Raw genomic sequence first — 20,808 nt, forward strand, 5'->3', positions numbered from 1 at the left:
CAAATACTACTGATGTGTGGATACATTGCATTACTAGTATCATATTCACTCAGGATCTGATACCAGAGGCCTGGTATGGAGTATATGAACATATAAGTCACCTACGACATACTAGTTTAAGTACCAGATATTCCCTTTGTTATTACTGAGAACTAAATACAGTCATCATATAGTATGATAGTGATCAAATAGCATAGTACATTGATTGTACTGCTCAAAGGCTTTCTGGTAGTGCTTGAATCATGTATCTATCTCAAGTAGTTATGAAGATAGAGGCATGACAATGTGTGACATGATCTAATGATTGGACATATAGCTCAGCTACATACTTGAAAGCACCAGTGGAGATTAGAACTTGCCCTCACACTTATGTAATCTCAACAATAAATATGATCTCTAAATGCAGCTTGACAGCCACATATAGGGGGAGAAGGAAGCCGTTCCACAGTTGCTGACAAATTACCTTGTCAGCAAGAGTCCACCCCTTCAACACCCTGTCACAAATTGAGGGCAGGGTGACTGACATGGGAATGGGAAGCTTGTGGGGGAAAATTTGGGGAAGATTATTCAGCATTTTTTTTTTTTTTTTTTTTGTCATTTACACTTGTTTGTTCTGAATTTATGATATACAGGACCTAGCTGAAGTAAGGTAATCCCCTTGCTAAGATGTTTCAATAGTATATAAGATATTGATAAGACACTCATGCAGTAAAGCACCTTACAATGGGCACAGGTAAGGTACCTCCACTCATCTGCAGGTTTTTTGAGGCATTTGAGCCATACTTCCATCCTTGAGTTTTTATGCTGCTCTATGAGGTAATAGCCTTGCCTATATCAGTCATGAGGTGCGCCGTCATGAGGTGCTTTAATGACAGGGCAGGGTGTGCTAAGCTAGTGCTGATGATAGCCCTTGAGTACCTTACCCATGTCAGTCGTGAGGTGCTTTAATATTAGGCAGGGCACATCCAGCTAGTACTGATGATAGCCTATAAGTACCTTACCCATGTTGGTCGTGAGGTGCTATAATAATGAGGCAGGGCATATTAAGGTATGGTGTGGAATACATGCAGTAAAGCACCTTACAACAGACACAGGTAAGGGACTTTCACTCATCTGCAGGTTTTTTCAGGCATTTGAGCCATACCTTCATTCTTAAGTTTTATGCTGCTCTATCTGGGCCGCGACCGAATCACCCAGGCCGCTGCCTCCCCGCAATCGCCGCACACCTAGCCGCGCACACAGGCAACTCACTCTGCCTGTTTGATGCCCGCTTCTACGACTGGGAGGCGAGCGCCCGGCCTGAAAGTATGCGCCGCATGCATGGCCTATTTGAGCACGGAGCTGCACACACTGCGCAGCAGCGGTTCTGGGACGCGCTCCCGGGCATCTATGGCCTCCCCCTGTTGCTGGAGCTGGAGAAACTCAAGACTGAGGCGATCCAGTGTGACCTGCTTTTTGTAGCCGCCGTAACTATGTATTCTTCTCTCTGTTTTCAAGTTAGTAGTTACAGCCTTAGGCCTATGATGTTCGGCGTTTCCGAGTTCGTTGTTTGTTTGTAGTACCACACTGTGATAACGCTGCCATTGGCAGTCACTGAAATTCAGCTTCAATACTGCTTTAGTGGCTGCACTGCCCGTTCTCACCTCCGGCGACCGGTCAACGGCTTCGGCTCGGACCTCGGCACCATATGGAAAGAGGGGCGGGACTGGTGGGTGGCTCACCAGGTGCGTGTGGAGTCCAAGGTTACCTCCGCGGCTCTGCCTGCCACAAGTCTCAGAAGACCCTCGTACTTGCACATGGGGAACCATCACAACTTCGGACGTTGCGTCACAGGAACATGTCCTGTCAAAAATGATTGTATCCAGCTTGTCAAATTGAACTAAGTTTGTCACTTATGTACATTGTCACGCTGTACTATATCTTGTTTTTCTATGCCCACCATGGGCGCACCCACGAGCCCGAGCCCCACCGTGTCGCGAAGCTGTGGTTCGACGACAGGAACATCGTCCTCCAGGCGGGGCACGCACAATATAAGGTGTACCGCGGCATCCTCGCGCTGGAGTCTACTATGTCTGGCGACATGCTCGTGTTTCCACAGCCAGCCCGGGCACGCGTCGGCGTCGCCGGGCGACATGGTTGACGGATGTCTGTTGGTCCAGCTGCAGGATGCCAAGGAGGAGATCACGCTGTTCTTGAAAGCTATCTTCGTGCCCTCGTGCATCGTAATATCCACTCATTTCAATACTTAGCCTTCATCCTGACCCATGCAGCTCCTTCTGGTCATTCCCGGTGCTGACGACTGTGGAAGCAGTCATTGGGTGTGTGCAGCTGGGGCATAAGTACAACACACCGATTCACCGCCTGTTATGGCGACACCTTCAAGGGGACCACGGGCCGGCGCCGTTGCGTCCTGGTTCTGCCAGGGGACGACCACCTGATTGCGCTTGTGCGTTTGGCCCGAGAGATCAATGCGCTGTGGGTCCTGCCATTGCTGTTCTATCGGCTCGCGGGCAACCTGCACGACCTCGCGGAGCAGCTCATCAACAGGGACGGTTGTCAATGGCGTCCCGGCCCGGCTCGATCCTGGCGATCAAGTGACTGTCCTTTGTGGGGCCACGAAACAACAGCAGGTGGCTGTGGGTCTAGATGGGTGCATGAAGCCCGCCCCACCAAAAATTTGCGACAAAGACATGTGCCAGCTTTGGATCATGTGCATGGCGTCCTCCCGTCTCTTCCGGGACCACCTCCGTGACCACCACTTGGTGCTGCTCCTTATGTTCGACTACCGCGAGGACATGGTTGAATGGCAGAACAGCGCCGACTGGGATGGAATTTGTCAGATATGCAAAGCACATTTGCACAAAAAGCTCCAGGCGTTATGGGCTCCCGCCGTGGGCGGAGTTGGAGAACCTGAAGCAGGCGGCGATCGGGGATGATTAATCACAACAACGATGTTGTATTACACCTAAACTCAAAATTTCACAAGCGACACTGACTCGGGAGGCGGCCCACGGGCCACGGCGCGCTAAACATACTAAGTATCAAGTATGGAATGACAGAGAACTCAGCTGCTTCAAGTTCCTCGTGATATCGATGCTGGTCGTGCTCCCTGTCACAGTGTCGCACTGGTCCCTATCTTGCTCTGGCTCCCGCTGACCCTGGTTCTCGGCATGTCTCTTGGGTTTGCTCCTGATCATGGGCGACATCAGTGCCCCTGCGGGAGCATGTTGTGTACGTTGGGACAAGCTTGGCAACGACAGCGTTCATCCTGAGACACTGCCACTGGGCCTGTCCTCACCTCTCCGGTGAGCCTGACCTGGAGGAGCCCGTTGCACTAGCGGCCCGGCAACTTCTTAAGGTTCAAGGTCAAGCCCAAGGCCCCTGCTCCTCACGTTCTGACGAGTGGGCCATCTCCGACGGTCTCCTCCATTTCCGAGGGAAGATTGTTGTACCAAAGGACAAGGACCTTCGGAGACGCATCATCGAGCACTGCCATGACACTCGATGTGCTAAGAGTGTGTGTGTGTGTGCATGTGCGTGTGAATAGAGGTATTGTTGGTACTGGTAGTGGAGGCGGCGCAAAGTGACAGAATGCAAAAGCAGAGCACGGAAGCAGGAAAGCGGTCGATAGCGAGGAGGGTGATTGATGGCGGATCGGCTCCCAATGGTGGTGAGTAATTGACGATTAAGAACAAATCGAAACAAAGTGGACAACAATGACAAGAAATAGAGCAGGCTTGGCCGGGAGGAGCAGGGCACAGGCAGGCGCTCAGCCGCAGCGGTGTCCAGTCAGCCAGCAAGGACTGCCGACAGCTGCAGGCGGCCACGTCCAGGGGCACCGGGGCCGCCCTGGGCACGAGGCACAGTGCCGGGATGGGTGCCGAGGACGTCTAGCGACGATGAGTCCGGCACAGATAACAGGATGGAGAGACGCACATGTATGTCCTGTCGGCGCACCGCGTGCTGGCCAGCGGGGCCTGAGCTCAGCGTCGGTGGACTGCTCTTTTCCGGTCCGAGTCACGCCTGTCACACCGGCCGGCCCTGTTTTTCCGCCACCCACCATGTGCAACACCCACAACCACACCCACGGGCGGGACCACGACGACGCACAACCTGTGTGTACAGGATATGCAGGATGAGCCAGTGACATGGGTCGTGTCGGCTCAGAGCATACGGCGTGGTAACTGAGTACTGCCAACTGTGAGTTCTTGTTACCTGTTCAGCTGAGCCAAAGGAAGACTTAAATGCTAAGTCGCGGTCGGGACATTAGACTCAATGAGTGCTGGAGAGGCGGTGAGGACAGGAGCGGGGAGGAGGGGAATCGCGTCGGTGTGGCGCGTGGCAGCTGCAAACTGAGCATTATTCCGAACTTGAAGTCGTTCCTGCTCAGCGACCAAGGAATCACCTGTGTAGCTGGCTAGCAATCCTCCTCATCCATGCTGGACCGCGCGGCTCTGGCAGCATCAACACGAGAAGCAATTCCCTCACAGCGAAACTTGAAAGCTATTTCCTGGCAGCAAAAAGATATTCCCTGACAGCAAAGAGACAAAAACTGGACGCCCTCCCCCACCCACGCCCCACCCCTGCCATCATTGCCCTCCTTATCGATATCCTCTGCATCGTCCCAACAACTCCATGACCGTACCTCTTCCTCTCTCGCAGTGTCGCAACACCCCGGAAGCCAGAGCGGCCCCCACCAGACCCAGCCCGCACTGTGCGCCATGCGCGTCCGCTTTGCTTGCACCTTGCTCTCGACCGCCCTGCTCATTGCGCCCCCTCGCAGCCCCACCCCAAACGCGTCACCCGGCTGCCCGGCAGCGAGCCCCAGGGGCACGTGGAAACCACACACCCTATTTCCTTCTCCCAAATCCACCACCAGCACAGCAGCCCCTGTTGCCCTGCATTACCCAGCCTGGCCTCACGTGACCGTGTCTGATCATGATTTACGACTGATCATGATGGTGATGGGAAGCACAAGCCGCAGGCTGGGACAGCCCAAAGATGCTCAAAAGTCCTCCGGAAGTGCTACATATTATATGTATCAGCTTGGCGGTGGCCGGGCGCCCGGGACGGACAGTCCGGCGTCGTGTCCTGCATCTCCCGGTAATCATACGGGGACAGTTTGGCAGTCTCTTTGTTGACAGAGGTGCGTGCAGCGGAATTTGGGGCGAAATACGCTTCCACCGCCTGGATAAATGCGTGCGGGGAAGTCATCCATGGAGGCAGATGACTCTGATGAGGTCTGCTCGGCGCAGGCGCACAATGCTAGGCGCGGTCAGTGGGGTACAAGCAGCAGGTTAAGTAGACGCACTGGCAATAATCTCCGCGTATTTTGAGTATGTCGGGTGTCCTGTTTGACGCTTAGCAGAAGTTTCGAATGGGAAAGGATGGCGCCGTCCATACAGAAATCCATCTCGATAAGCGTGATCTACATGTCATAATTGCCGGCGCCTTTGGAGGGTTAAGCGAGAAAACTTCAAAAGCACTACATACTAGATGTTCGTCGCTCTGAGGTCAAAGTCAGACAATTTTCCTAGACAAAGCCATTGTGATTACCAGGCTAGAATTGTTGAAGGCTGCTGCTGTGCTTCAAGATGTCCAAGGCAGCAGAGACTCCAGCGAGGCGTTTGAAGTACAAGGTTGTTAGCTGTGCAAATGGCGCCTTGGAGGGATGCAGCGCAATGATCTCCACTGAGAGTATTTGTAGGGATCGCAGTTCCGGTGCGTCCAGGATTATGCAGTCGTTTCAACTCCCAGTCACCCTCGGACGCCGCAATCGAAAGACGCTGTAGCATTGGAAATTGTGATCCAGCCAAAAACAGCTGGGCCAGCGTCTCCATTGGCACGCTTAGTGAGGCGTCTCGCCAGCGAGATACCAGCGGGAGTAATGTCTGCGCCGTAATCAAGAAAGGCTGTCACATGAAGTGTAAGGGGAGGACATTAGCGCGTGCAATCCATAGTTTTGTGAGATTAATCAGCTCAAAGCTGCTCTACGAATGTGCTTCCGTAGTCGAGTTGTTGTCGTGGGACATGCGGCGTTCGAGCAGCGCAATGCTCCCGGGTTAGGCTCCCTTCCCAGTTGTCGTTGGATCTAACGGGGATTTGGAGAGCCTCAGCAAACAAGAAAACGTTAACGATAGAGAGGACGAGGGCCTTGCCCTGGACCCACCCTGCCAGGGGCCTCTGCTCGCCGCAGGGCCCGCTCTGTGAGCACTCTTCTCTTCCCTCCTCCCTCTCTCACTTTCCTAGGTGCTCTGGAGCTTTTTATCACGTGGTGCAGGCGCGGCCAGGGTTTTCCACCCGGACCCCACGCTGCCGCGGAGGCCTGCTGCGCAGCTCGTGAATTGATCCTGAGCTGATTCCCGAGGTCATAGGAAGCATGCGTCGAGTGCATCAATCCCACTGATCACCCTTGCTTAAGGGCTGATCAGTGGGATTGGACTCGATCAGTAGGACTGGTTTGGGGTGGCCCAGTCCCAGTCCCACTGATTTCGTCACCCCTCATACTGTACTTGTCGATATCGCAGGCACCCACCGAGTGTACATATTCGTCTCCATAGTGAAATGCGAGGTGGACATTCAAAAGATCCAATGCAGGGAAGTAGCTGGCTATGGATGCCAGCTTGCTGCTAGTGTCGCACCCCTCTAGCACTGCAAGCGTCAGATCCGTGACTGCTCCAAGTACGTGGCGTAGGAAGGGCAGCAAGGCGAGCAGCAGGGCTGGCGTATCGGGTCCCAGTAGCGTGAGCTTGTCAATGTTGGCCAGCGGAAGGATAAGCAATGCCAGCTCAAGCGTGGCTTGTAACTGTGTCAAAATACGGAATGTGCATGGCAAATCGCGGTCCGGAGGGGCTACCGGGGAGGAATGTTGTCGGTCGTGAGTATCAGGGACTCCAGCCTAGGAAAGGCGGTGTTGAGCAAGGTGGCGAGTTCACTGGTCTCCGAGCCTCTGATACTAATTGTGAGGTGGGTGGTATTCAGGAATATCGGGAGTACGGCAATTCCGCCCTGGCAGTGTAATGCCAGACTTGGCGCTGCTGCTTCCCATCGTATCTGCAGCGCAAACGCGCTGAGGCTACAAGGTTCAGCCAGGAGCTCGGTTCGCTGCAGTCGGCGAGTATCAAGCTGCTGATGGATATTTTCTGGAGGAACATAGAGCTGGCGAGAGAAGGGGGATTGCACAGTTGATGAGGAACAATGTCTCAGTGATTGTAGCTGGGCGGCGCACCAAGCGCCCATGATCGTGAATTCTATCTGTTCAGCCTTGAAGTAGCGAAGATTGCCGAAGCGGGGAGTGTCGTGAGTACGCTATGGAGCATAGAATGAATCTCGTCCTCGTCGCTGAACCTGACATCGCTGAATTTGTCGAATACCCAGAGTAGCAGCTAAGCAGGTTGACAGAGATGCACTTGGCGTACGGCGCCACGCTATTCGACCCAAACAGTCCCAGTTTATCCTCCAACTGCTGCGTTTGCTCCGTCGTCAAAGGTATAGGGCAGGAACGAGAGGTTGGTGAGTAGGTGTGCGAGCCAAAGAGCAGAAGCGCCGCGATGCACGGGCGACATTGTGCAGGTCATCCCTTGGCGCTCGTCGGAAGGCGTCGAGGAGGAGCTCGTTGGGCAACACGGTTGTTAGGAGAGAAATGGTTGCCGCGTGAGGCGTCACTGAGCGTGTGACAGCCGACTGGGATGCCAAGCCACTGCGCTCAACTTGAAAGACAGGTCTTGCTCTCAAGCTCCTTCTCCAGCTTAATACAGTCGGGTATCGGAGGACACAGTGCAGCATTCTGCGCTCAAAGGACTACAATGGTGCCCAAAAACCTTCACGGCCAACGTGTCCACGGACATGAATTTGATGGCTCCCTGTGCACGTGCATCAGCATGGTCCGTGCGCCGCCCGCCAAACACGGGTCATCGCCCTTCTTTTCCGCCCACTTTCCCCACACGGTCTGAGCCGACCTTGCGATTCTGCCCTCGGTGGCCCGCGCTGGTGTCGAGGAAGGAACAGCCTGCTTTCGAGGCAGGATGGACATGGGATCAGGCGCTTCAAAAATAAAATGTGGCTGGCGGGTGGGCGCCAGCGCACGCGGCTCCTTGTACATCGTATTTGTCCGTCGTCGTGGCACAATTTTTTTATCTTCCTTGACCCGTCTCGGCGGGTCTCATGGTTGTCGTGTGCAGAGGGACAAGGTGTGTTGTGCACTTGATACTAGTAATTGGGGCTCACCCATTGTCAGTGTAATAGACGTTGTTGTATCCGTGCACTACTAATCAACATATTGCCAATTTTCCCCCAAGAATGGTGCAGTCGCCGTTATTCGACCGATCCTCTGCGTCGTCCACTATGCGCTGGCATCTGGCTGCCAACAGCGTTGTCCCGCATCGGCGCGCGTCTTTCGCTGGTAGGCACTTGCAGCGATGTTATACAGCATTTTGCGGAACACTGGCGCTTCCAGTTGATTGATTCCCGCGGTCGCCAGCTGACTCATCCCCGCATCTTGCTTCTCACTCTCATGGACGACCCGCCCTTCCCCCCGAGATCGAGCTGCACATCTTCCGCGAGGCGGCGCTGCAGCGGCCAGGGGCATCCCAGTGTTGATGCGCGTAGCGTGGTGGGTGAAAGAGTGGTGCGTCCGGCAATGCGTACTTTGGTCCGTTTCTCTCGCTGACCAGCTGTGGCCGCCAGTGTGGAGCCGCTGCTGTACAACGTCTTGAGTCTTCGGGATCCGGAGGCTGGTCCGACTCTCAATACACCATTCCCAGTCTTGTCGCCGTCTGCCTTCAGGGCGCTCATCGAAGACCCCCGCCGGCAGGCATTCATCGCGCAGTCGACCGGTCTGCGTCTCGACGGAGAGCTCTCCTCGTCTGAGACTAACAGTATTCTGAACTCCTGCCCCCCACCTCCAAGATGTTGTCATTCTACCGCGTGGTCTCATATTTAGCACGGCAGGCGTGCTCGGAACTCTGCCCAACCTCCGGCGGCTCACCACGAACCTGCTCTCGCTCTACATGATGACCGCATCTCCCGACCTCTCCGCGCTCACGCAGCATCACACACCTCCACCTGTCGTTCTACCACCGCTGGCCGCAAGTCTGGCGCCGCTTCTGGCGCTCCGTGCGCTGGACGCATCTCGCCATCGATACAAAGGAGTGGTACCACGACATTCTGCAGAGGGACGCCCCACCGCTCGACATGTTGCTGGACGTGCTGTCGGATCCACATCGGCGGTTGAATGTATTCGTCCTGTCCTACCACCAGCGTTGGGAAGGTGCCGCTCGGACGGACGCCTCATAGAGCACCCTGCGTGCCTCCTGGTCCACCAGGGGATCGGCTGGCCGGAGTGGCAGGATGAGTGGACAGGCGGCGCGACTAGTGCGGGGTTCTGGGAGCGCGTGGATAAAATGCTTGCGGAGCGTCGCTCAGCCGGGCGCCCCAGGGAAATATGACAATGATTGGTAGTCCTTCTAGTGGAAAATATTCTGTAAACTATTGAATCGGAATCCTCCAAGTTATCAGTGCCTTCAAGTCGTCCACTTCTCACACGGAGGCGTGTTGTCATATGCGCGTCTGTCACAGTCTCCTCAGTTCTGTGAAGCACACGAAATCAACCGTATGCGGCACACCTAGTACCGCGTCCCGCAGGGACATTATCACGCCTCCGCAACCTCGTGGAGCGCCGGCGTCGAAGGACATTATACGCCTCCGCAACCTCGTGGAACGCCCGGCGTCGACTGGTGGCCGGGCACGTCGGGTGGTGCCGCTTGCTCAGCTACACCTCCGCAGATAAGTCCCGCGCACGCACAGCCGACACAGCGGAGGGACCCACCGCGAAGAAGGCCGTCTGCCAGCGTGACCCTAACCCTCAACGCGAAGGCCTGCACCGTCCTGATGCCCGCTCGACTCGCTCGGGGGTCGTTCCCCGCTAGCTCCGCTCCGCGCAGGGTCCTGGGCTCATTGGACAGATGTTCTCCTGACCCCGACGGCCCGGGTGGGGACCGCTTTGGCAAGCCATACCGTGGCTGGTGGTATATACTGTTCGTGCAAGGGCGTTGCTCCGTCAAGCCTAGTTCAGGAGTGAGCGGCGGCCGCGGGACGAGAGAATGATGTGGTGGAAGAGTGGTGCCGCTGGTGCGTTTCCTGCAGCTTCCTGTGCACTCGATATCCGACTTCCCGTCTCTGAGTTGGTTTTCCGATTTGCGATTGGAGATTCGGAGCCAGAAGGGGATCTCTGGTCATGGATTCACATCCTCGATCTTGCCATGCTGGTCAAGTTCACTTGGTGCATTGACAAGCGTCTGCTCAGCCTTGCCAGGTTGTCGTCGCGAAGATGTCGTGTTCCAGCGGGTGCGACATCTTGTATTGCGGATCCAGAATTCATTGGTGTTAACCCACTCTGGCATCGAGCAGCTGCCGCACCTTCCCGGGACTCGAACAGCTGTGCGTTCAGGTCATCGATGGGCCTTATAACACAGAGATGGCCGCGAGCGAGCCAGCTTGTGTGCTTCCGTGTGTGCGCGAGCTGACCACAGCCTGCAAAGTGTTGCCTGCAGTTCTCCCATGCACACCATTTGTGAACAAACTGAAGATTTGGAATGAAGCTGCCGGGAGACTGCTGTTTACGCTCCAGCGCATCGAGAGGTATATTCCGCCCCACGATAACTAACGTAGCATTGCAGTCGGATAATGGCAATTACTCCCTTTGGTCGGGATCCTTGCCTTCTTCCCGAACCTGCGCACCCTCGATTTCCGTGTCAAAGAGTCCAGCGGTGATTCTCGGCCAAGCGAGGTGAATTCTGTCCTGTTATCTGCGGCCTTGATCCTATCAACACCGTTCTCCAGGCCCCTCACTTCCTCGCCAGCCTATCGACCATCCTTCCGCCCACTCTCGAAAGTCTCCGTGTCCATATTTGGTCCTCAAGGGCTGTCCTTCCCAGGGGGCAAACGGGAAGAGTGGGATTGAGCCGTCTTCCAAGCGCGGATGAGCTCCAGGCAGAACTACTGAAAGGGTGTGGCGGGTCACGGCAGATAGTTATCCGTGGGTCATTCCTGGACTTGCAGTGGACCAGCGATTGAATCTATTGCCGACTTCGGACATGTGTTTGGACTCGTGCATGCCTAACTTTCGATAATATTTCTTTGATTGGTAAGGCGACAGGGCATTCCAGCATGTTGTCGAATAGATATGACAAGCATCAAATGACCGTTGCCGAAAACACAGTCATGCGGGGGGACAGCTCAGTGCGGAAGAGCTTGCTGGTAAGTGCACGTTGAGTGGACGACAAACTAGAGGATCCGTAGATTCAGCGCGTTAAGTACAATTGTCGTAGGCGTCAAGATACTGGCGGCAAGGAAGCAAAAGCGCGGGCCAGTGTCGTTGGCGTGTCGGCGCAAGAGCCGGTCCGCGAGGCGAACGCGACCGGAGCTACACACCAGGGGATATATGGACCGGCCCGGGGCTGGATTTCTAAGGCGAAGGAAGAGCCGTGGGGGTGGCAAACTTGTAGATGCAGCGCAGCAGCAACGGCTAGCAACGGGTGGCGGCGGCGGCGCGGGCGCAAAGCGGGTGGAGCAAGAAAGCTGGCGAGCACGGGGAGTGGCATTCGACCATAGTCCTGGACGCACTGCCGGCCCGAGTTATGAGAACGAGCAGGGCGATGTCTGGAGTAGAAATGCACCAGAGAAATTGGGCCTCGGATTGTCGTTCGTGTGCTGCGGAGTGGCCCGCAGGGTGCGCTAGGTATCGTCGTGCAAGCGCATCGTCGTCGTGGAGCGGAGGAAAGAAACCAGAGATTGATGTCACGGCCGCCGAGCCCGGACCTGATGCCGATCGCCAGTGCCACGTAAGCAGCCACGCCTTGTCTTCTCCTTCCATGTGCGCGGGAGACGGTCCCGCCCCTGGTCGGAGCGCGGCACGAATGCTATGCTTGAGCCACAGCAGCAGTAGGAGCAGGGATGGGCTGCGACGGTCGATTTGGCGTGGCTTGAGGTGCGTGTTGTGCATTCAGTCTCTATTTCGCTGATCTACTCCCCAGTAATCCCTCACTTTTCGCTGGCGAGTCTGACACCCAGGGTGGCGGCCTCTACTGGGCGGAAACAAGCGGCGTGAAATCAGCCGGACGGCCCGGATGGCAAGCAGCAGGGCACAACCGGCGGGGACAAGGTGCGTGTGCTATTTCGTCCGCGTAACTGGGTCCTGATAGTCGCTACGGCGTGTTCAAGTTTTTCACGGTGCGTTACCCATGTCTTGCTCATCACGCAGAGCCAATCGCTCATTTCACTAATAGGTCTACTGCCCCCCACCGACGGCGCTCCGCCTTCCGCAGACACCACCGGCCCGTTCGCCGCCCGCTGCAATCGATTCCCATTCCACTCCTCTCCACCTGCCCCCATGTCCTCTCCAGTCCCCGTCTTCGACGCAAAAGCGATGCCCTTCCGCCCGGTTGGGCCCCAGCGGTCTGCGCGTGCCGCTCTTCTCTCTCGGCGGCTGTCCGTCTTTGCGCATTCCCCATTGGCTTTATCGCTGAGCTCTCGACAGGGCTCACCCTCGGAGGCTCCGTCGTCGGCGAGAGCGTCAAGGACATCATGCAGGCCGCCTTCGAGAATGGGATCAACATGTTCGACACCGCGGAGGACTACCAGAAAGGTGCGGCTGAGCGCGAAATATGCGTTCCCTGAGATTCCCTTCTGACCACGCTTTCTCTGACTCCAGCAAAATCAGGGGACACGCTATCAAAGAACTTGGCTGGCGCCCGCACGGACCTCGTCATCTCAACCAAGATATTCTGGAGCCACGAGCCAGGCACGGGCCCGAACGACACGGGGCTGTCGCACAAACAGTGCGCCACCTTCCTTTCCTTCCTACAACTCTGACTGGCAACAGCGTTATCGAGGGCACGAAGGCTTGTTTGCGACGGCTCCAGATGGACTATGTCGACGTCATCTTCGCGCATCGTTGCGATACCACCGGTGGGTTTCTTACATTCGCCATAAGGAGGTCAACTGGCGCAGGCTAGTTCCGATGGAGGAGATCGTCCGCGCATTTAACTATGTTATCGACCAGGGCTGGGTGAGTGGTGGATTTTGTCTATCCATATCCACTAAGATTCACACGCAGGCTTTCTACTGGGGCACCTCCGAGTGGGCGCGCACCAGATCGAGGAGGCGCATCGTGGCGTGTACCTCTCCCGAGACCTCCCGTCGCTTACCCGCAGCACAGATGTTGCCACCGCTTAAACCTCATCGCGCCCGATCGATCGGGAGCAGTGCAAGCACAAGTCTGCGCCATCTTCTTTCTTCCTTCGAAATAATGCTGAGGAGACGATAGCATGTTCCACCCATGAACGTCCGGAGAAGGAATACTGGCGTGCGTGGGCAACCATCAAACTTCAGCAGTAGCTAATGCTGACTTTGTAGCCCTTTATGCGCCAAATGCGGCCTGGGCACAACCGCATTCTCTGCACTGCAGGGCGGACTGCTGACGGGGAAGGTATATCCTCCTCAACCCCTCTAACACGTAAACTAACTTTGCTAGTACAACGACGGCATCCCAGACGGCCACGCGGCCGCCACCGTGCCCATGTTCCGCTGGGCGACGGAGGGTCCCCAGGCGAAGAGCTGCTTTGGAAAGTGCGTCTCCTCAGCCAAATTGCTGCGGGTGCGTCGTTTCTCCCCGACTTGCTGAACTCTGGGCGGAACCGCGCTGGCGCTCGCGTGGGTTGCGGCGCACCGCCACACTTCCACAGTCATCCTCGGCGTGTCCTCCGTCGCACAGCTCGAGGCGAACCTCGGGCGCTTGAGGTCCTGCCCAAGCTGGATGCTGCGGTGTTGGCGCGGATCGAGGCTGTGTTGGGTAACCACCCGCAGGAGCCGGTGCGTATTTCTCTATCCAATGATGAGGTGGATAATGCACTAATGATGTTGGTGTAGGAGGCGTATGGTCGCCCGCCGCTGGATCAGGGCATCCTTTGACTCGGTGCAATATCACCCCTATCTTTCCTTTGACCACAAGATCAGCTCAAGTAAGGAAGAATACAAATGCCACTCATTCTCTCGTTTATCAATATTGAATATCTTTTGTGATCTGGTGTGCTCAATTCGTATGTGTCTATATCATGATTATATCGTCCTTTGTCCACTGGAGGTTGAGATGGAAGGGTGGTGCAAGTATCGAAATCCAGCTCAGATTGGGGCAACGGCGCGAAGCAGCTGCCTCCGTAGCACTTGTCCTGTCTGCATCACCAAGGTGTCGGACGAGGAACCGCTCCGGGGCCACGGCGAGAGAACATACTCGTGTCCAGTACTTGACTTCGAGCCGCTGCAAACCCAAGGGAAGACTAGCCGGGAAGCCCGTGAGGAAGGCGGCAGGCTGTGATAGTATTGAGTAGGGTATGGGCACAGTTCGGATGACGACACTTAGGAGACATTCACTTACGGCGGGCACGCGTCCGGACAGCATCGTTACGGTGAAGTCGAGGGTATGCAGGTGCGGAAAATGTGCAAAGACCGCGCCCCACACGGCAAGATCGCCGTCCTCCGAGTCGCATTCGGAGGGTGAGTGTCGTGATTGTCACGGGGATGCACTGCCTATTGCGCTGCAGCACGGACACTAAGCTTGTGGCATCAGCGTTTTCGACATGCAATGTGTGGATAGACGGTGCAATCCGCAGGAGGAGGGGTAAAGCTTCACTGGCTTCATACGTGGTCGTGAGCTTGAATACACAGGGAAACAACGGTTCGCCGCCGTTAGGGCCATCCCACGGCAGCCCGGATCGTCCACATAGAGTGCCGCCTCGACACTAAGCTGCTCAACTGCGGGAAAGGCCGCTTGCAGCTGCACACAGCCAGAGTAGGTTAGCAACGGCGCCGCAGCCCTCGGAGAGTCTAAGCGCCAGGTGTTTTACGTGAGGTAGCACACTCGTAAGCCCTTCCACTGGTTGATCCATGTCCAGGCTGACCGCGGAGAGTGTGATGGGCTCAAAGAGCGCGAACCATTCTGAGAGCGTGCACGTGGGACTGTATGCTGCCGAGGTGGCGACTTTGGCGCTTGAGACACGGATACGGATGTCGAGTGCGTTAATAGCGGCACGAAGGAATGCCTGGATCTCGGAGTCCACAGAACAGGCAAAGAGATCCAGCTCAATCGGGCCGCGGACCTGCGCAAGGTTGGCGGCGCAGAGAGCGTGAATATGAGACTGTGGCCATAGAATTTGCGTAGGTTAACGAACTTGGAGATGCCGGCGAATAGCACGTCACAGATGGTGTGCGTGCCGGCTACATCGTTGAATACTGCGTCTCTGCTTCTTTCGGCGAAGCCATTCACTTCCTCCCAGGCGACATTGATGCAGTGCACATACCGGCGCAATGGCGGGGGACATGAAGAAGGCCAGTTTTGCGATGGCATCCACCACCTCATGAGCAGGTGGGAGCTTAAGGATGGCGCCGCCTGACCAGGCAATGCGCTCCTCCCCGGGCGCATATGGCTTCACGGCAAGCTTGCTGTAGAGGAATGGGCGGGCAAGCAGGCGCAGGCGACGAGAAGCAAGAGCGACGAGCTTGAGCTGGGCGGGCGACACATCTTTGAGCACGCCGTGAAAGAGTTCGTTCGGAAACATGGAGCGACCAGTTGCAGCCAAGCTGGAAGTGAAGAGAGGAAAGCGCTGCCACATATTGACAGCGCACACGTGTGCCCAGCCAATCGGCGTGCCCGGCGCGGAGCTAATCATGATGTGATCGCCCAGTCACATCTTACGCAATCGCCTCCCTTTTTGTTCCTGACGCCCATCTCGGCGCACAATGCCAGCCTTTGCAGCACACCTGCGGCGCCAGCTGGCGCAATGCTACGGCAACACTAACCGATACGCATGCGCCAACCACCCCTTCTCCAGTCGCCAACTTCTCCGGGAGTCTAAATCTGTGGCGACACTGTGCTGCTGGAGATCTTTGCCTGGCGTGTTACGCTGTCCTCGCTTTCCCGACATCGCTGACCGAGCGCGCACCTTTTTTACAAGCCCACTCTTATCCTAGCTTATTCTCTGTCTTCAGACACCAGTCATCAAATCAACCGTATGCTCTACCCGAGCAGGAATACTAGCAACTGCCTCGGATTTCCCAACCGAACTTGGACCGCTGCCCGCGGTATGCAAAATGTGGTCTGGGCCATACTGGATTCTCCTCCCGCTGCAAGCTTGGACCTTGGCTTGTGCCCAACCACTGGCAGTCCTTTGATGCCCCGCCCCGCCACCACCTCAGCTTCCTGACGCCCAACTCGGTCAGCACCATCTTGCGCACATCGACAATGATCATCATCTTCCAGCATATGGACCTGCCGCTGGAGAGTGGTCATCTTCGGATTTGTTCCTCCACTCCGGTCCGGTATTTATACTAATAACTATGCAGCGTGTGTGCAACAGCACTGTCGAGGACACGAATTAACTCGTCTCGATGCAAAATGCCAGCCTCAGGGGCAGATCTACGCAACACTAGCCGATACACATGCCCCAACAACTCCTTCTCTGGATGCCAACTTATTCGAGAGTCTAAATCTGTATTGAGACTCTCCGCTGAGACGAAATTGCTAACACAGGACTTACACCGGCGCATCGATTCCGACTCTGTGGGTCCGGACTTGGCAAATCAAACGTCGACGCAACTTGAAAGCTCACGCTAACGGGTCTGCGCGCTGGCCATCCGGAGAGCGATCGTGCCCCGTGGTGCTGCTTGCCATCCGCCTCAGCGCTATGGAGGATAATCCGTACACCTGACACAATATCACACTAGGCGCCTGCCAGGCTACCGATTCGCGGATTGGTGGCCGCCCGCTGCGGTTGGCTTATGCCCAACTGTGGCGGGCCGGGCACCGGCGCATCGACCACGACATCAACTCCGACGGCGGCCGCTGAAGAGCATCCTAACTCGGAGGCGTGTTCGAGCTGCCCTGACGTCATTGGCGTCTTCATCAAGATGTTCTGGAGCGGTGGAGCAACAACACGGACATGGGCTGTTTGCGCAAGCAGTGCGCTATCTTTATTCCTCCACTCTGCACCGGTATTCATGCGATGCAGCCCGTGGGCAACAACGCTGTCCATTAGCGCCTCCAAATGATGCGCGCAGCAGATTGACCTCGGAGAAGCCGCACTGTATACTTCTCCAATGCTCAGTGTGCTCTTCCACCTTATCGGTCTTCTGAAAGCACTGATCAACCGACAGTGTGTTCCACCATACTGCATCTGCATTCGACCCTCAAGCATCTATCCCTGCGGCCCATGTTCTGCGGGATCACGGACATATGCCGTCCCGCGGCGGCGGGCACTCCTCAGCCCGCCCGGCAGGTGCGTCGCGGATGGGGACCCACCTGCGTACCGTTTTGTTGACGTCGGTGGGGCACCGGACTGGTCCCGGGTCCTGCATCTCGTCTCCTGCCAGGGACGCTGTTCGTTAGCCCGGGAGAGCGTCTTATGTGCCTTGAGCTGCTTAATTGCCAAATTAATGTGTGGATGCATCAATGGTCCCCGCGTGCGGCGACAGATACCAGCGGCGGAGCTAGCTCCACACGTAGCCTGTCTGTGTCCGAGTCGGACACCATCATCTGTCTCCTTCACTCCAATGCCCAGTGATCCACTGAGATCAGCACTGAAGAGCCTCGTGGATTTTTACAAAGAGATGTGCATATGGGCATGGTCTAATACCTCAGCTGCAGGAGCGGAACCTCAATCATGATATGATGCATTGACGGGCAGCGTGAGCGCAACTGCGCCAGCAGCCTGTCGGGTCGGGCACCGCGAAGTTCGCGTTCGGCGCAATCACTGTGTCCGCGTCGGACTGCCGGGATGACCTTCCCATCACACTGAGCCCTTTAAGTGTGGACGGAAGACGCGGAGGCAGTGACGCAACAAGGGCCAATACCTGCGACTTCCAGATCAGTGTAGGATACTGACCTATTTCATTCAATTAGGCGGGTCACGGTCACATCGGATTTTTTGGCCGAAATATTTCGGCGGGTCACGGGTCACAGCCAAATCTTTTGGTCCCAAACTGTCCTAATCGGGAAGATTTCGAAATTTAATTTTCGGCGCCTGCGGCGCGCCGAACTTCCCAATCGGGTAATAGGTCACGCGAAATTCGGCCTGTGGCCGAATTGGACATTTCGGCCAAACGGTCACGGGTCACAGGCCCGCTGAATTGATCGAAATGGGTCAGTATTCCCTCCCCCAGCTCCCCCCACACACCAAGCAAGCAAGCAAGTAAATAATCACCACGACTCAACATTGAACTTCCCCACGTGACGGTGCTAGCCCAAGCCAAAGCTTTTGATACCTGATGTCACGCATCACACCAGACCAGTCTTGAGGCTTGGAGTTGGTGCAAGTCCAACCTAAGCTCAAGTTAACTTCAAGGCCCATTGAAACTGGGCCTGACCATAGTCATATGCCTGTCAGGGGAACCCCCACTTCGGCCTCCTTCAGACCATCCGAGCGCATCCGAGGCACATCCGACCAGGCGCCCCTCGGACGCTCCGACCTACCCCAACCCTCGTCCTCGGCCTCCTTCGCCCGCACAATCACTGATCCGTCAAGACCCTCCCAACGATCACCTTGGGACAGAGCCTGCAACGCGCCGCTCAGCTCAGGCTTTCTGCGCTCTACGTCGGCAGTTACGGACGACCAGTATATAGTTGGCGCCCTAGCAGGCAGACCCTTAGAGTTTCTTCTCTTTGGATCCTCCCCTGCTAGGTCGGTCCCTCCGTGTATTTCCTGTAGCTTTTATTCACGTCTTGGATCCTCCCCTGCTAGGCTTTCGTCGGAGTCTCCAGGGTTGCCCTTACAATGCCATCCAGACAGCTGGTAGACCGACTGTGCTATGCTGCTGGTTCGCCGCCTGTTAGTGTTACTCAGACAATTGCTGAGTAAGCAGTGTTCTGAAACAGTGTAACGCTGTGACATTAACAATAACAAATGCCGCCCGACACCCTGGTGTGGGTTGCAATATGCAGCAATGCCAGTGCCAGACCGAACTTAGGCAGCCGTGGCTTGAGTCGGACCGACTCCGAATCTTGCAAGCGTCACGTGTGCAAAAGGCCGGCGCAGTAATGGCCGATGCAATAATGGCTGATGCAGTAATGGCTGATCCGGTAATGGCTGATCCGATAATGGCCGATGCAGTGATGGCCGACGCAGCAGTAAGGGCCGACACGCTCTGGACCACCGCCAGGGAGAACCCCAAACCGCGGTCAGAGTCCAAGGGGCTGGTGACATCTTACAAGCGCCAGGGCCGCTTATAAGCCATCTGACGGCCGACCGTGACACCGTGTGGCCTGCAGGCATTCCCGACATGCTGCACAATGCAGCAGTCATACTAAGTACTTTATCATCCCGCTCTGCGTGTCGGCTGGCCAGGCCAGTTAGCGTTACACCAGCCAACGATTCGCTGATGCCGGCGACCATCGTTTGCGAAGCGCAGTCACTGTGGGACCCGGCCCGGACTAGCACCAGGCCCTCGGCAAAACTGTTGGATGTCCGGTCCGGACTGAGTCGGTCGCCTGGCTCTGCAATACCCGCCTCGTTCTTCCAGGCTGGCTACAAATAACATAAAAGGTACAGGATTCAGGCCTTGGTTCAGCCCGCACAGTGCACCTCCAAGCACTATACCTGGCTACAGAACAGACAGCCATCTAAGTACGCGACTTACCACCCACCAATCAATCAATCAAACCCATACACGTGACCATGCCACACCCACCAAGACCAGAGGTCTCGGCTGCTGATATCACGCATCTAGTGATGACCAAGTCCGGTTCGGTCTGGTTCTTGGCCCTTTTCGGCCCGAACGCCGGAACGCCGGAACGCCCGGGTCGGTTCAAAACGGGATTTCGCTGAACACCGGTTCGGACCAGCCCCGAACTGGCATTTTTGGACTGAAAGCGGCTGAACCTGGCCGAACCGAGGGCCAGGTTTGGTTTTGAAACGGCCTTGGCCAAACCTGAACGCCGAACGCTGGCGTTCAGTCCGGTCGGTCCGGGTTCAAACCAAACCTGGCCCTCGGATTCAGATGTTCTGGTTAGTATCAGTTGACAGTTGGAATGTTGTATAAGCTTGTATTGGAGTTTTCACTGTGATGAACTGGAAAACAGCAGATGTTGGGTGAGGAGTTGAAATTTGAGAGGAGCAATATGGCTCTACTCTCCTAGCACTTGCACTTGCACTTAACCTAACCTGACGTTTATCTTAACCTGACAATATGTGAAGTGTGACAAAACCCGACTGATGTGACAATGGTAGTAGGCACACCCAGGGGGGCTAATCTATTAATCTAGGGTTTTACAGGCCTCCTTATATACTACTCTCAAATTAATTACATAATACGTGATGATGTGACCTGATCCACTGATCCGGTTCTAGAACGTTCTAGTTTAGGCTTCTGGAAGGTTCTAATATAGGTCCTGGGTCAGACTTGCCAAATATGGACATGTTACCTTGGTTCGGTTCAGAGTCTAGACTAGTCCCTGGCCTAGCAGGCCTAGATCTTGTGGCTGGGTGCATATAGATTTGATTCAAAGGTTTGCAACATTTATTCTGAGATTCTTCATATGTTCCATAGCTATTGTGCATGAAAATGAATTTATGGGGTCCATATGTTATTTTTCATATGGTGGTCATATTGACGGCTCATTATCTCCCCTTTTCATGAATCTTGACCGTCCTCGGTCAGTTCAAGCAACAATATCTGACTACATTTTTTGTCACTTCCAGCTACATTTTTCACTGGGTTTTGTTTTTATGCCATGCAAAATATGAAGATCAAGTCCCAGTTTCA

The 20,808-nt window shown here is 55.6% G+C and overlaps 2 protein-coding genes across 2 annotated transcripts; both read left to right on the forward strand.

Moving 5' to 3' along the window:
* Window positions 1-12,125: 12,125 nt before the first annotated feature.
* Window positions 12,126-13,324, forward strand: MIND_01431600 (Aldo-ket-red domain-containing protein; the record flags this gene model as incomplete). Its single annotated transcript, XM_037370696.1, has 8 exons — window positions 12,126-12,160; window positions 12,201-12,228; window positions 12,285-12,486; window positions 12,536-12,643; window positions 12,710-12,836; window positions 12,881-12,966; window positions 13,014-13,066; window positions 13,115-13,324. The coding sequence occupies 8 exons, from the start codon at window positions 12,126-12,128 to the stop codon at window positions 13,322-13,324; spliced, it is 849 nt and encodes a 282-aa protein (XP_037212887.1).
* Window positions 13,325-13,336: 12 nt separating this feature from the next.
* On the forward strand, window positions 13,337-13,968 carry MIND_01431700 (uncharacterized protein; the record flags this gene model as incomplete). The annotated part of the gene is made up of 4 exons (XM_037370697.1): window positions 13,337-13,363; window positions 13,414-13,486; window positions 13,532-13,869; window positions 13,927-13,968. The coding sequence occupies 4 exons, from the start codon at window positions 13,337-13,339 to the stop codon at window positions 13,966-13,968; spliced, it is 480 nt and encodes a 159-aa protein (XP_037212888.1).
* Window positions 13,969-20,808: the final 6,840 nt, after the last annotated feature.

Source organism: Mycena indigotica, assembly GCF_014461135.1.
Source record: "Mycena indigotica strain 171206Taipei chromosome Unknown Mind.scaff0024, whole genome shotgun sequence".
In the NCBI taxonomy this organism is placed as follows: Eukaryota; Fungi; Basidiomycota; class Agaricomycetes; order Agaricales; family Mycenaceae; genus Mycena; species Mycena indigotica.